At 41.9% G+C, this 16,091-nt stretch overlaps 1 protein-coding gene across 1 annotated transcript; it reads right to left on the bottom strand.

Moving 5' to 3' along the window:
* Window positions 1-11,476, bottom strand: rnf144b (ring finger protein 144B). The gene is made up of 9 exons (XM_026185346.1): window positions 11,381-11,476; window positions 10,660-10,726; window positions 7,410-7,676; window positions 6,051-6,155; window positions 5,246-5,306; window positions 4,377-4,584; window positions 3,071-3,215; window positions 2,845-2,934; window positions 1-1,072 (listed from the first exon to the last, which is right to left on the bottom strand). The coding sequence occupies exons 3-9, from the start codon at window positions 7,572-7,574 to the stop codon at window positions 899-901; spliced, it is 948 nt and encodes a 315-aa protein (XP_026041131.1). The 5' UTR covers window positions 7,575-7,676; window positions 10,660-10,726; window positions 11,381-11,476; the 3' UTR covers window positions 1-898.
* Between the last annotated feature and the right edge of the window lie 4,615 nt (window positions 11,477-16,091).

Raw genomic sequence — 16,091 nt, forward strand, 5'->3', positions numbered from 1 at the left:
TCCAATGCATGTTCAGTTCATCGTGTTTATTTTCCATTTACAATGGCGCTTTTATAAAATATTTGATGCCGAAACATCAAAACAAATGTAGAAATGACACCATACACACATTCCCCATGAATACATATTAACACACTTTAGAAAAGTACACACTGTCCTCTTTAGAGCCTTTGGTCTGGAACATACACCAGGTGGAAACAACAAGCATCTGCAGAAGAAGAGTTCTCTCTGTGCACCATTGAAGCCTTATCGTGTTTCGTATGGTTCCAGATGCCTTCTCCTAACACCTTAGAATGTTTTGCATCACTGCGGCGTTTATAACCATGCAGGATCCTGATGGTTGTCCATTTCCATAACGCTAAAATTATTTGCATAAGACAGAATGAAAGGCAAAGCAAATCGAACCAAGCACCAGGCACTGTAGAGCGAGGCACTTGAGCGCCCAACACTTCTGGTTTGGCTTCATGACATTTGGCACATGAGGGTGGCTTTGCACTTTAAACTGCATGTATGTGTTTGTGTAGGTGTGTTGGTGAGAAAAAGAGAGCCCTGTCGAGGGAGATTCACACCTATTGCTGTCTCCTAATTATCTTGTTGTGCCTCTGAAAACTGGCTAGACAAGTGACTTACATTCATTCTCCTCACATTTACACACCCACCATATAAAGTACGCACTCTCGTGATTCAAGAGTGATTTTTGAGCAGCCCTCTCACTGAGGCATAATGTAAAAGTCCGGAAAACCCGCTCACTTAGAGGGCTTCCAAAAAAAAAAGAAAAAAAAGGTAATCCATTAGTTCATGAGTGTTTTTTATTCCCATCATGCAGCGCTTAAACTTTCCTTGGCATTCATGAGGTTAGCAGAGTGATCCTGTGCGGGCAGATGAAAGCAGGGAGCTGCTATGATGTGGAGGTGTCTGACTGGCTGAGGTCCTTCTTGCTCTTGTTCTTCTTCTTCTTCTTGTCCCCTTTGCAGGGCTTGCAAACACAGCACAGGATGCAGGGCGAGGCCAGCAGGAGGAGAGGTGACGTCACCAGCACAATGATACTGACTCCCACCAGGATCCCCACCACCTGAGCAGAGACACAGCAATAAATACTGTAATTACTCTTCTTATTAGCACTGGGTCAAATGACTGTGTCAAAGGACTTGGTCATAATGGCATCAGAGATTCATCATCTGACTCTCCCTACAGAAGTTGTTCAGTTCCCTGTTTTGGTTTTATAGTTTGTAACTTTACTGTCTTCATTTTCTGTTTAGATTCAGTTCTGGTGCAAACCTTCTTTACATCACCTACCCAGCAATAAACATTCAGAAAACATTAACAGGCAGCTGGTAAACACAACTGAACTTTTGGGAACTATGGAGACTTAAAAAAAATGAAATTAATGAAAGTGAACTTACATTTACCAGCAAGACAGAACCAGGACTTCAACTGTCAAGAAAAGCGACTAAAGAACTCAGTCGCTTTTCGAATACTAGGGCTTGCTGTGTGGCTTATGAGTGTATTTTGCTAACTAAGCTTGCTAACTTTGCCGATAACGTAACACTCGTTAATTCACATTAAGTTCACTTTTGACCCCATAAAACCAACCTGGTGGCGGCTAAAATGCAACGCTGAAGTTTCAAAGTGTGAAGCCTAAAAGAAACGAATGATGTTGTTTTAACAAAGTTCCTCTTTTATATACAGTCTGTAGTTTTAAATTACTGTAACTGTTAAAACCTGATAGACTTTATTCATGTTAAATTGTTAAATCATTCATTCAGTAAACTTGATACACATACCATTATATGAATAATCCCTGTATGTGTAAACAAATAAGGCACACATATATATTTACATATCTTCGTGGACTTCCTGGTTTTCTGTTTCCCTTTGACAACACTCCCATGCACAAGCTGAGGTCCGTGGAGACATGTTTTGGAGTGAAAAGGCATGGCCTCCACTTAATCAGATACAGCACATTTGAGATGAACAGGAATGCCAAACTGTGACTCAATCTTTATCAGTCAACCTCAGCAGCTTACCTCAATAATTCTTTGGATGACTGTATGCTGCCGTAGCAGGGCAGACAGTAATAGCTGTGGTAGTGGATGTGACATGTTAAATAACCACAGATACATGTCATATACCGATGTCAACATTGTTTTGGATATGTAGTTACACTAAGGGTCGGCAAAAAACATCGCAGGTTAAATCTAACAGACTCAAGTACTTAAATGCAGCGGTGGAAAAATAATTTAAGGTGAACATACTTAGAGGACCTGTTAGGCAAGGGTGTAACCAGCTCTATAATGAGTTGTTTTGCACGAAACAACTTCGCTGCTGTACTTCAGCTCTTCACATACTTAGCGACCTGTACACACCGAGACGCAATCTGGAGATCCCAAGCAAACTTATCATGTGATAATGGCATTAGAGGAGGAGAAAGCAGAAGGAAAGTAGGTCTGGTGGGCAGTTGTAATCTTTTTGTTGCATAGTTGGTGTCGTTATGGGCCAGGAATTTGAGATTAGCTTAGGGATTTGCTGAGTTTAAAGGATTTCTTCAATGAACTGTGGGAAAACAAGAAGTCGTAAACAGCAAACTATGTGAGGCTTTAATATTCTTAAAGTGATATATAGTAATAAACCAAGCAGCTGATAAACTGAAAGACAGTAATTATGTCCCATGTCTCATGGTGATTGAGAGCTGGGTTGAAGTCCAAAATCCAGGTTATGTGCTGGTATGATTTGACTCAAATCCAGTCCCTGTATACAACAACCAGGTGGTTCTGTGGTCTAATCCATTCAGACAATAACAACATCACAAAATGCCACGCACTGCTGCCTTACAACTGGGCTCACCTGCGTTCTGTTCCACATAACCGAGGCCCTGGAGTGTCCCAGCTTGTTTCTGCATGGCCCCTTATCATAATGTCTCAAAAAGATATCACCCTGCATTTAAACACAACATACACATGCATGCAAAGACGTGAACAGGTGACTATGCAGCAAAGGAAATATTCCATTTGAATTTGGAAAAAAAGAAAAATGCATCACAGCTATTGTTTAGTTAGCAGGGGAGACTTACATCCAGATTCTGCAGACAGTACCAGCAGAAGGTGTGTTTGCAGCTTTTACACAGCATCTGTGCACAGCCTTGGTTTCTCTCGATGTAGATACCACACATAGGACACTGCTTGATGGGCATGTCAGAGTCACTGTCTGAGCGTGTCCTGTGAATTGGAACAAAGGCACACACGAGGAATGCCGTTAATGCCGCGAGGGCCTCCAGGCAGTGCGTGCAATCTTTATTTAGAGGCAAAGGTGAAGGGTTGTTATTCAATGTAAAGTGGGAAGCAGAGTCTTGAAGTTATGGTTAAGAGTTTACAAATACATATTTCTCAAGGCCGTTTCTTTAAACGCGCTAAAGGTAACATCTCTCTCATTCTAGATGTCATGCAGCCCTCAAAAAACCCTGTTTTTGATTAATACGAGATAGCAGAAGCTATCGCAGCTCATGTGATGTCAGAAAATAATACTGCAAAAAACACAAACAACAAATCTGCTCAAAAACACAAAGTCAGCAGGAGACAGAGACCAGTTCCTTGTTTTAAAAGAGGAAATTGAGCATTGTTTTGGGAAATAAAACTATAAGATATAAGATAAAATGCAAATGTAAAAACTACTGAAAGCCTCTGCAGGCTGAAAACCCCCCAGATATTATGCTGCCACGTTTGACTCAAAAGTGGATTTTAACTCATCTTTCTCATCCCCAGCGCAGGGATCATCACTTCACTGCTGTACAGTGAGGTAATTGGATCGGTGCCCATCCTCCTCCTCCTCTGTTTGGCACAGAGACAATGGAATTCCGATATAACTCAGTGACTCCCCAGTGACATCAGTCAGTCTGGCAGAGTCACAGCTCAGCGCAGCGCAGTAATGTCCCTGCTCAACTGGGACGCTTCTGAGGCACACTAAGTTATTAATCCTGAAATAATGTTTTTATAGAGCAAAGGGTTTCTACAGAGAGATGAGGAGCTACCCATCACTTATGTGATTCATTCAGTGTGCTGTGAACATCCTACACCGGTGAAAGTTAGGTCTTTTATGTCAAAGGAAAGTCTGGGATTTTCCTCATGGTGTAAAACACCACAATTGAAAATAAATGTAATCCACGTAATGTCAGAGAAAAATTCATCTGCCTCTGTCATTTCATCACATGCATGGCAACTGATTTGTGCAATCATGCATTGCTCACCAGTTTGGTTACAGCAAGTCTATCTCAGTGTCCTGACCTAATACCCTCCTCCAGCTTTTAGCCCAGTATCATTTCCAAAGTGCAGCTCTGTGGCTGCAGGCAGTGGGCAGCGGACCAAGAGGCTGGCTTTACTGACCTGCTTTGATGAGAAGGCGTCATCATGGCCTGCCGCTCGGGGCAAGTGTGGCCATCCTGCCAGGGCCCTCTGCAGCCGGAGCAGAAGACGGTGTGACAGGTCGGGCAGGGCACAGCGGCGGGGTGGCCTTCGGTGCTCTGCTCCACATTACACACAGCCTGACATTCAAGCACCGGGCACCAGGCTTTACTGGGGTCAAGCTTCACTCCTGTGGAGAGGAAAAGAACGGATGAGGCACATAGTCAAGATTTTCCCTTTCTGAAGAAAATGAGCGTGACGTGTCGCAGACAAAACAAAAGCAATCACTGTGAGCTGACTCAAACCCTTTACACTCCCAGCACATGCTTTCACTATGAATCATAACAAAAGGGACAACTGTAGTAAGACCGACTGCACTTTGCACTTTTTTGTTCTTACAATAACACGAGTTTTATGATTTATGGACGGAGTAAACAATAACTGTTATTGGATTTGCAGTGTATTATTGCTGTGCAAATAGAAAATGTCAATATAGCTGCACAGCAAACTACCCCTTTGTTTGCAGCTTATAAATGTCAACAGTGTTTCCCACAGAGGTGCTGTTTGCCTTCACAAACATTTACCTAACCAGTAGTACACAATTTATCTCCACTGAGAATCTCTTTTCTTCAGATTAACAGATTATTAACATGGGTGTCTTATAGTAGTAACCCCTTTATTGTTTGATAGCTAGAATTTAAGTAACCTCTAGGCTAAAACTGTACCAGAATTAAACAGAACACAAAAAAAGCCTCACAATATGCCAGGCATGTTAAGATAAATACTGGCTGGGACTGTTTGTGTGACCTGCCTGTCATCAGACAATAGCATGTAAACACAACAGTGCTTACCTCTCTCAAACTTGAGACGCAGATACAGCTCCACCTGACCTGCTGCTGCCAAAGCAGCTATCTGCAATCACACAGAGGTACTTCAATTATTTTACTGACTCAGATTTTATGATGCAGATTTCAGAGATGTGGAAAAAACAGCACTTTGGATACTAGACTTCCTGAAGCTTGTGATAACATGTTCAAAACCAAAATCTTTCATGGTGCTCTAGATAAAAACGAGGTTGTTTACCATCATAGTTGACAATCTGACACTTCAAGTCATCTGCAATTTGCAGCATTATTTTCTAAAACTCATAAGCTGTTAAAAATGACACACTTTGCAGTATTTTCCAGAAAAACACTACTAAAGGATGGACTTCCTAGCACAAGAGTCTTAATAAAGTTGTATTCTGATTAGCAGAAGATTAAGGAAGGGGCACTTTTCATGTGGTTTTGAGTCAGCATTTTCAGCCTCCCCACTGAAACGTTTACTATGTATTGTTTTAATGTTTCCATCTGACGTCATTTCATTTATAGCGATTCACTCCTGAAACCAAAACTAGTTTCTTCAGAACTGTGATTAAGGGTGGATGTGCAGTATTTACACAATTTACACACTGTAAAAAGACAAGCGTGAAAGTCCAGCTTCCTATTTCTTGAGAAGTACGGCAATGGCCTTTATGTCTGAAACCAAACCGGTTGAACCACCAACCTGGGACATTCGAGGAATGTGCAACAACAAAAACGCAAATCACTGATCATGTTTGCATTTTATCTCCTCTCATCATTTTTTCTGCTATGTGCATTGTTGCACAGGCCGTACCTCTGAGTCCAGCAGCACTCCAGTCTTTCGGCACGCCATGTCGGGGCAGGTGATTGGTGCCCCCCCACCCTCCATTATGGCTAGCTGAACATACTGCTGCAAACACTGGAGAGGGAAGAAGGACAATAGGGCATTAGACTGGACGTTTAATCAGACAGGGAGAACTGTCATATGCTCGCCAGCAGCATTTTATCTGAAACAAGTGCAGGAGCTCAGAGAGCCACAATGTTACTCAGGACGAAATGAAAGGAAGATGTTGGGTTAAACCGGGCAGCTGAAATGTCACAGATAGAGAGCTTCCTCACGAGTGCTCACAGAGTCAAAAGTCATGTGTTGCCCAAGCCATGACATTGAGTAAGGCAGGAGAAACTGTGGAAGCACTGTTCATAAAAGCAGTGCTGTTTTCAAAAATTAAAGTAAAAAAATTCTTTAAAGAAGAAAAACTTTTGCATGAGCACAAACCTGTGCTTCCTGTGTGAATACAGCCCTAACACAGCATGAAGCACTGATCACACAAACAGAGCTGGAACAACACCAGGAACACGGTGTGCTCTTTAAGCAGACAGAAGGAGATGGTTCACATTTTTATACTAAAGATAAGTACGTGTTTCAGTATCAATTTCCCTCGCTGTGTCGTACCCTGCGCATGTACGTGAGGTTTATCTGTGCGACCTTGTGCGTGCCGCTCTGACAAATGCAGCGAGCTTGGAAAGAGATTAACACCTGCCACTATCTGGCTCCGTTTTGATATGCAGGCAGGCACGCTTGAGACCAGAACAGTGCAGCAGCGGACCTTTGCACTCCTGTTATAAATATTACAGCTCTGTTATCTAAAGATAGCGCTTCTCATCATCTCACATGAAGGAGTGAAACTGAAACTCAGGATAAGTTTGTGAGTTTAAAAACAAAGAGCGAAGCGATAAAGCACATGAGAAAAAAAAATTCCATGGACAATTCAAAGACGGTAAATGTGAAAGACAGACAGCCCTGTGTTGAAATCAGCATCATTTTACTGGAATGGAAGTGTGATAGATTTGCCTATAAAAGGATCTATTACTGTATACGGTCATAAAGGAGGAAGTGGTGTTGTAATAATAAAAAAAAAAAGAAAAAAAAAATCTCATTCCAAGTAATTTAAACGCCGGACATTTGCCTAAATTGCCCAAATTGTAAAAAGCTGGTTTTGGATCACTGTCCTGAAATTTTCAGCACCTGCAGGAAATGATTAAACGCATGAGAAATGAAATAAATATATTTATATAGCTTGACACATGCACTCTGAGTCACTGACTCAAATGAAGACCTGGACACGATGAGAAGCAGCTCCTGAAAAAACCTGAATGCATCATCTGTACCTACCGCTGTGCAGTAGATGCACTTGCAGCTCTGCAGTCCTGTGGTGGCTGTCGATGGCTGCTCGCTGAGGCACAGTTTGCAGAACACCTGCAGGTTGGCGGCAGCCTCGGGCGTCTCCGGAGCTGACTCCCGGGCTTCCCGGCTCACGGTGGGACTCCCGCTGGCCATGACGAGGCGAGGCCGGCCGGCAGGAAAAGAAGTCACGAGGACGAATCAAGCCTCTCTTAGCCTTTCTGCTGGGAACGGAGAGCGGCCATGGCCTCCATGTTCCTAAAAAGCAGAAACAGCACTAATCTATTTGTCTATTCAGTATGGGTGTAACTCTTTGCTTTCCCTTCCCTGTCAGACAACACTGCACCCTCTTTCTAAAAACCGCCATCCCATTCTGATAACTGATGTAGCAACTCTGATGATTTCAGCTATGCCTGCAGCAATGCCCTGTGATTGTTTTGTTAAAGGAGTGACGATTACTCACAGCTTAAAGCTGCGTGATGTACGAAGCAAATTTGAGTTACAGTATGTGTTATTGCTACAGTAATATGAAAACAGCCTCATTATCCTTTGTTGTGTCTCCATATATTCTTGCCATTTTCAAGTCCAGAGTCCAAGGCGTGTGTTTACTAAGCCCGCAGTTATTGAGCAGCGCTTCATTTATCCTGACAGGAAGAACTGGCTACTGACTGTCACGTCCACTTTACAGAAACACGGCAAAGTCTTGTGTAATTATAGGTTGGGATTTTGTGAACATAATGCCTCAAGAGACTAAATTACATCAGGGGAAAGGTGGTTTTGAACACTCTGAACTGTAGTTAAGTTTAAAAAGTATTAAAAGCAATTAGCCGAGACAGAATGGTGATGCCCCACACGCTTGTGGGGATAGGTTGATTGGATAATCCAAATTGTCACTAGGTGTGAATGTGCGAATGAGTGTGAATGGTTGTCTGTCCTTGTGTGTTAGCCCTGCGACAGACTGGCGACCTGTCCAGGGTGTAGCCTGCCTCTCGCCCTATGACAGCTGGGATAGGCTCCAGCGCCCCCCGCGACCCTGAAAAAGGATAAGCGGAAGCGAATGGATGGGATGGATGGAGAATGGTGATGCTTCACGTCGTCTTTGCTTCAGTATTTAGTTGAAGCTGAACCTCTGAATCGGGCTTTGTAGGAGCAGCATGGTGACCTTGTTTTTGCGTTTATGGTGACACCCTCTGTAGCGCCCACTGCCACAAATGGGAGAGAGCTTTCTCTGAGCTAACAAAGAGAGAAAGACAAAAAAAAAAAACCCAATACAAAACAAAACAAAACTAGGAAATATGTATTTTATTCTCTGAAATTCCTTTCAGTGTGTGTATTATCACATCATTATTATTAGTCTAAATGACATGTGAGATTCCCAGTGATTTCAGTCTGGACCAAATTAGTGAACTGGCTAACCATCCAATACCAACATATTACCATCTACAAAGCCACAATGCAAACCTTCTTTGCTTATGAAAAAAATAAAAATAATTATGGACGACTCATTTTAGGACAGCAAGACAAAGGTGAGTAAAACTCTAGTCTGAACTTAAAGGAAACTCAAGTCACCCTCCAAAAAATCCCTTTTGGTTCAGCCCTGTTCCAAAAAGCATGAGAAATAATAACCCCATAATCTGGGATTTGAGATTAATCGCATGGACAACAGTGGTTGGACAGAGAACAGGCTCACACAGGAAACTGTGGCGTTAAAAAACACACTGTGCAGCCTGAGCAGCTGCTGAAATCACACATGATCTTGTACATGATGTTCTCTGCTTCAGCAGCCTATCAATGTTGGCTGGAAACTTTGGAGCCGTTCAATCAATATAGCAAACTCCGCCACTGGTGTCCTCCTTTGTAGTGTGTTAATGATCATTCCCTGGTAACACACACGATAGCTGGGCATGCTGAGCTCTGTGCACGTTGCTATTTTTGCACAGTCATAGTCTGCTCTCCTGCACTACTTTCAGGCAGACGTGCTGAGCCGGCTGCAGTCATCGTCCCACAATGCCGTCAGCCTGTCCTGTCCTGCCTGAGCATAACCACCCCTGTGGTTTCGCATGGGAAATTACAGCTTTCGTGCCTGCTAGCCTTGCTTCATGGAAACTCCAGCATTATTAACAAAGTGAAGCCTTCATCCCGAAGCAACTTCAAAGTTTAGAATTTAAGATTACCTGGGTAACTTTCAGTCAACATATCAGGCGGAAGGCTTCATATCTTAGAAAATTTGATAAATCACATTTGTGATTGTCATCTGCCTTTCAGATCATGGATAAAAAGTAATTGTGATGTTTTCAGTGCTGCACACACAGCGAGTGTAAGGTGGAACAAATGATTACTTTGCACCTAAATTTAAATAAGTATCAATGCAAAGTCCTAACAACCGGAATCTTTAATCCAAAGCCTTTACTTTCAGAACTGTCCTTCAAAAAAACACACAAAAAAACCTTTCTGATTGTAATCCAAAAGCTCACATTCAACCTCGAATCTCCACTGTTGCAGCACTTCCTTAATTAGAATGCTTTTGTGTGCAATTGCTTTCTTTTTCCGTGTGGAAGCTGGCCATTCAGCGATTAAAACCCTTCACGGATCAAGGTCTAAATGGCATTCCAGACATTGAGGGCAGGGTGAAGTGGGGTGAGGTGGTGGGGATCAAAGCATCATTGTTGACCTGGGAGGCAGAAACGGAAAAACCAGATCTGCCTGGTAAAAAGCTGCTGCTGCTTTCACACAGACTGTCACTGTTCTGTGGAAGGAGACAGCAGAGAGTGTGCACTGGGGTAGTAGAATTTATATGGCATCATTTGTACGTTTCCAATCACACCATGTGTGTGTGTGTCTTTTTGGGGTTTTTGTTTGTGTTTGTGTGTGTGTGTGTGGGGGGGGTGGTGCATAGAATAAAATGGCACATAAAGTTGAAACACAGCAGAAGGAAATGACAGTGTGGGAAAATGTAAGCCTTGATGGTAATGCACACCAGTTAATCACAAGTGTGCTCGGTACAGATATGATTTAAAGGCTGCCTTTGTGCATGCATATTCCCAGACTGCTGATATCTGGTCTTTCTGCACTGCGATCAACCACAAACACACACGTGAAATCTGAGACATCTGCAGCTGTGTCAAGGTTGTAGACCAGCACAGGTCACAGAGCGCTTTTTTCATACGCTTTTTTCTATGATACCACCTTAATGAACAGCTTTGAGGGTGGACAGTACAGGTACAAATGGTGCGGAACCTACCTTCCCTGTGGACCACTGGGCGTAGAAGCAGTCTGAGTCCAGATCCACAGCCGCAGTGCTCTTGTTACTGTGGTACAGACACATGTGTTATAACACAGTCTGGTGCTGTAATAACCTGCTGTCAACGCCTAATGCCACTGCGACCGTCTCGATACCGCCTCCTCCAAGTGCGTTGCGGGATTAAAGAAAATCTAAATCATGTTTAACCCTCCTGCTCTCTCCTGTCCTGCTCTCTGCTTGTGTCTGAGTTTCGGTTCTCCTGCCTCTCGTCCCCATCCAGGAAGCAGCGCTCTTTGCTCTCCACTTATCTGGACTCTCGACTGCGCCTGCTGGCTGCTTCAATAAACTCATGCTGCTTTCAAGTACTGTCGGAAATGATCCCGCAGGAACAAAAAGAAGGCTTGACATAAACGATATTCCTGCAGCATAAATTTTTGATGGCACGGTTGTTGTCTGTAGTAGAAATAACTATGCCAAGTTAATGTCATCAATTCAAGCTCAGGCTATCAGAATTTACAATCTTAAATGTGGGCATTACTTGAGTAAAGGGGCTATTTGCATTTTGGGACATTTTTCGGAGCTACTTGTGCACGAGCTAGCTGAGCCATAGCTTGTGACTTTACGAAACAAATTCTAGCTAAAAAAGGAAGACAAAGGAAAACAAATGCAGTTTTAATGATTACTCTTAGAATAAATATTCAGCATATCTACAAATCCTTACCTCTTCTAGCCCCCCAGACAGAAAAACACTTAGTTCACAGTGCAACAACTTCCTCTAGGGTTCTGGTTCACCTAGCAACCACAGCCTCATAAAACAAATCAGAATGGCCTCTGTTGCCTTGGCGTTGTGGTGCAAACAGTGGTACAAAAATGAAAAACAGATTATGGTGCTCAATACATACAAAATCCACCTGTATGCAGATGCTCTTTAATCAGAACAATATGTTTAATGATAACATATAATTATTGTTGTTATCCATGTTATTTTTAAATTTACCGTTCAGAAAATTTCTGGAAAGTTTCTGGAAACATGGAAACCCTTCTATAAGGGAATTGATTGGGTCGTACACCAACGAGACAATGACACCAAGCATACTTCAACGGAATCTGGAGTACTGGAACTGATGGATTGGGCACGTCAAAGTCTGGACTTAAATCCTATTGAACAGATATGGAATTTAGTGGTCTTAAAGATGGATCGCAAAAAAAGTTTCATCCAAAAGAAGGAAGCAAAGAAACTTGTGAAAAGTACATAAAATAATGGCAGCAAGAATGCGAGCTGCTGTCAAGGCCAAAGGAGGCTATAGGAAATATTATATTCTTCGATTATTATGTGTGAATAAGGACTGTTATTTCAGCTTGTTATTTGCTTAATAAGTAACAATATCATTTTTGGTTATAAACGCATTTTTGTTTGCATTTTCTTGTCTTTATGACATTATTATTAGGCCTGTTAGTTTGTTAAGATTGTTACTCCAACTGCTCAGTGCCCTGAGGTACTGGTCCCGATCAGTGTTGGTCAAGTTACTTGAAAAAGTAATCAGTAACTAATTACTGATTACGTCCCCAAAAAAGTAATCCCGTTACTTTACTGATTACTTATTTTCAAAAGTAATTAATTACTTACTTACTTAGTTACTTTTTAAAAACACGATTTACAACCTGAATAGGTGATAAAGCGATAGAGCTTTCAGCCCAATTCTACTTTTTCTACATAATCCATCATACAAAATGTAATCAAATGGAAAAGTCTCTTTTTTTAACTTGTTTTATCAGTTTTAATCTTTTAACTTTATGCATCAAGCAAAAATTTAATTATATGCAACATTCTCTGACTTGAATAAATTAGTTTAACATTTAAACCTATTTTCTACACATTCCAGCACATAAAATAAAATATTTTTTGTGTTTACACTCACTCTTTCAAATAGATGCAAGTAAAACACAGCAGAAAATAAATAAAGTCAAAGACTAAGCGGTCCTGTTGCTCTATTGCTCTAAAAAGTAATCAGATTACAGTAACACGTTACTTGTAACGCATTACTGCCCATCTCTGGTCCCGATAGATTGCAACCTCCTGATGGACTGCAGCCCCCTGCAGTAATCTTCCTTGCCCGTCTGTGTCCTGGATGTATACAGGTGTGCAGAAATGGAGAAAGATGTAAGAAAGATATCATCTTACTTGTAATGCAATAACCAATTTTAGAGTTTTGTGGTCAAGTTTATGACGAGCCATGTTTAACTGACAAAAGCTAAACAAGGGGTTTGTGGTCATTGTTAGGTTACATGACGGGTAGCAGGCATCGATTTATATTTAAGGCAATGATGATTAGATTTCCTTTTTATAGTAGCTTTATACTCTCAAGGGGTTAGAAATCAGACATATGCCTTGTGAAACATCTGCTCTAACCCGCCCAGCTTCGACAGGTAAATGCTACTTATATAATAATCGGACATGGGGGCTAGAATAAGCTTTAATACATTACAAGAAAACATTTTAAAAGTTGATTCGTGATTTTACACTAATTTCTGGGTCTTTGTTGCTGTGTGCCATATTAGCTTACGGTAGATGCCCACAGTTTGCCTCGCCACTGAAACAGTATGCGTGTGCGGGGATGCCCCATTACCTCATGAGAATGACCGGGTATTGTTTATCTTGTTAACAGTCTTTATCTGCTTTATATACATCTATAACTATACTTATTTCATGTAATACCATAATGTAGAAGAACAAATGGTTGATATCTGACTTTATTGGGCGCATTTAAAAAGATTTCACTCACACATTGAAAAGATTTCTCTGTTAGGCTACCCTGCTAGCAGCCTCAGCAGGCTAACCACAAACCAAAACCTACTTGCACGAAGTTGCATCATTTCATGCTATCGGCCTCGATGCTACAGTGCAAAATATAAGTAATTTAGATTTGATCGTGTCTTTTTTGTTAATAAATCATTAGGACATGTTTTGGATTTCAAGGGGAAAATAAAAAGTCCGAGGTTTAGTGAAGGTCGCATCTGCGTGAAAATAAAGAAGGAAATCTTTAACTTAGTGTTTAACAGCATCTCTAATGTTACTGTCTCATCACAATCACATAAAACACAAAAGTGTAACAGAATAATGTCCACAGCAATACAAACATTACAGAGAAACCCCTCTGAACCTGAAGTTAACTGCATGGAAACCCCGAGTTAAAGTGCGCATGCGCAGGGGCTTTTCCCAAACTACGGTTTATCAGTCGGCGTGAGTACGAGCGCGTCTCACAAGGACAGTATCACAAACTGACGAAAGATGGACCCTCTGCCACTGTCTCCTTTTATTAACAACAGCTTTGCAAAGACGAAAGAAGGAAGCTTGTTAAATCAGGTGAGATTATTTAGAGCTTTCTGCTTCAATAACGGGCGGGATATCATGTCTGAAATCTGAGTATGCCTCTCTTCTAAGTTATCATGTCCTATTGTAGAATACCATGTATTTCATTTCACTATTTGTAATGTGGGGGAAATACTTTTAAAGTAGTTTTGCTTAAGTTTAAAACTTCTTTGGGATGTAGCACGGTTTCCGTGTTTTGTTCGTGAAGAAAGAAAATTCTCATCGACTTGTTGTAGGGAAGACGTCACGTGACCTAGATATAATACACAGGTGGCCTGTCCGGGTGGGATGTGGTTTGCAGACGAAAAAACCGCCGACTCAGTTGCCTCTGCAGAAAAACACGTTTTCATTTTAAAAGACGTCATGTCATCCATACTCATATTTTTTTAATGTATTTTTTGTGCCCCCTCCCTCCAGGTGATGCCATCTAAAACCTCCACCGTGGCCACCGTGATCCAATTGGTGCAAAGAGCGGTGCAGAAGAGCTGCATAAGGGCCTGTCAGCTGCTCTGCCTGCCTTTTGACCCTGTGATGTGTGAAAAAGTCACATGTTGCTCAGGTAAAAAACAAAAACAAAACCGAACAAAAATGACTTTATTGGAGGTAGATTTTACATTTATTCTTTACATAACTATAATTGCATGAATACATCTGTTTATTTGTGTTTTGTCGTTATAATCACGATGAACTTTCAGTTTGTCTGTGTAAGCTGGAAAGATAATGTGTCATTAGTAAAAAAGTAACCTTCCCTCTCTTATTGCCTTTACAGCTAAAACTCATCAGCCCAAGGAGAATAAAAACATTCAAGGTAACATTTTAACTTTATATGTTCAATAAAACGTTGGCTTCCTTAAATCTTTTTTGGTAAAATCTTTTGCTTCCCCTTTTCCCCATCTTTATGTTTTCCATTACTTATTTTTCACGAGCCTGGAGGCGTACTGCGTGATGGAAGTTTTTTTTTTGACGTTCGCCGCACATTCAGGAACTTAAAACTGTGACATCACTATGGATCAACAACTTCTCATTTTCTCTTCCCTTTTCTCCTGCTTTCCCCGTCACACAGCAATGGCCCTTCAGAGTCCGCCGTCAACAATACTGATCGTCAACATCAGCAACTCCACGTTGATTGACTGCGTCATTGGAAACGGCACCCATACAGTGGCCGAGTGTCAGCCTCTCATGCAGGAAACTGAGCGCCACATGAAAGGTGTGTAACAGCAAAGCCTGGCCAGCTGAACATCTCTTTAAAATACGCTATGCCGACTGCACTCATGTGAAGTGCAAGCTTTTAATTTGAGTTGTGTTACAGGTCAGATGAGGTTTAGCTGCTACGGTGGGAAACAGGAGTCAGCACAGGATGCTGCTTTGCCACCACTTCCTCCATCAGAAGAGCATCCGAGTGTCAGCATCCACAGCTCCCACGTCAGCTACACCATCATTGGAGACAACAACAGCATGCATGTTGATATGAGCCAGCCGTCCAGCTAAAACGGAAGATTCACAAGTGTGCCACATGTACACACACATGCAGACTCAAGAAACACTGTAGCCACGATTATAACTTCAGCTTAGTATCAGGGCAAACATTTTCAGTCTGGAGGTGAGAGGTAACAATGTCTCTGCTAATCAAAAACTCTGCCAGATAAGCAGTTTATTATTATAAAACACAAAAAAGAGCTGTTTTGTGGGCATTTTGACCATCATGACTGTTGATTTTTCGCTCTGGTCTCTTTTAGTTGACATGAGGGAAAGCTTTTTGTTTGTTATGTAAATGTTCTAATCGGGGGCAATCATGGCTCAAGAGTTGGGAGTTCGCCTTGTAATCGGAAGGTTGCTGGTTCAAGCCCCAGCTTGGACAGTCTCGGTCGTTGTGTCCTTGAGCAAGACACTTCACTCGTTGCCTACTGGTGGTGGTCAGAGGGCCCGGTTGCGCCAGTGTCCGGCAGCCTCGCTTCTGTCAGTGCGCCCCAGGGTGTCTGTGGCTACAATGTAGCTTGCCATCACCAGTGTGTGAATGGGTGGATGACAGGTTGTGTAAAGTGCTTTGGGGTCCTTAGGGACT

This window comes from Astatotilapia calliptera, chromosome 11, assembly GCF_900246225.1.
Source record: "Astatotilapia calliptera chromosome 11, fAstCal1.2, whole genome shotgun sequence".
In the NCBI taxonomy this organism is placed as follows: domain Eukaryota; kingdom Metazoa; phylum Chordata; class Actinopteri; order Cichliformes; family Cichlidae; genus Astatotilapia; species Astatotilapia calliptera.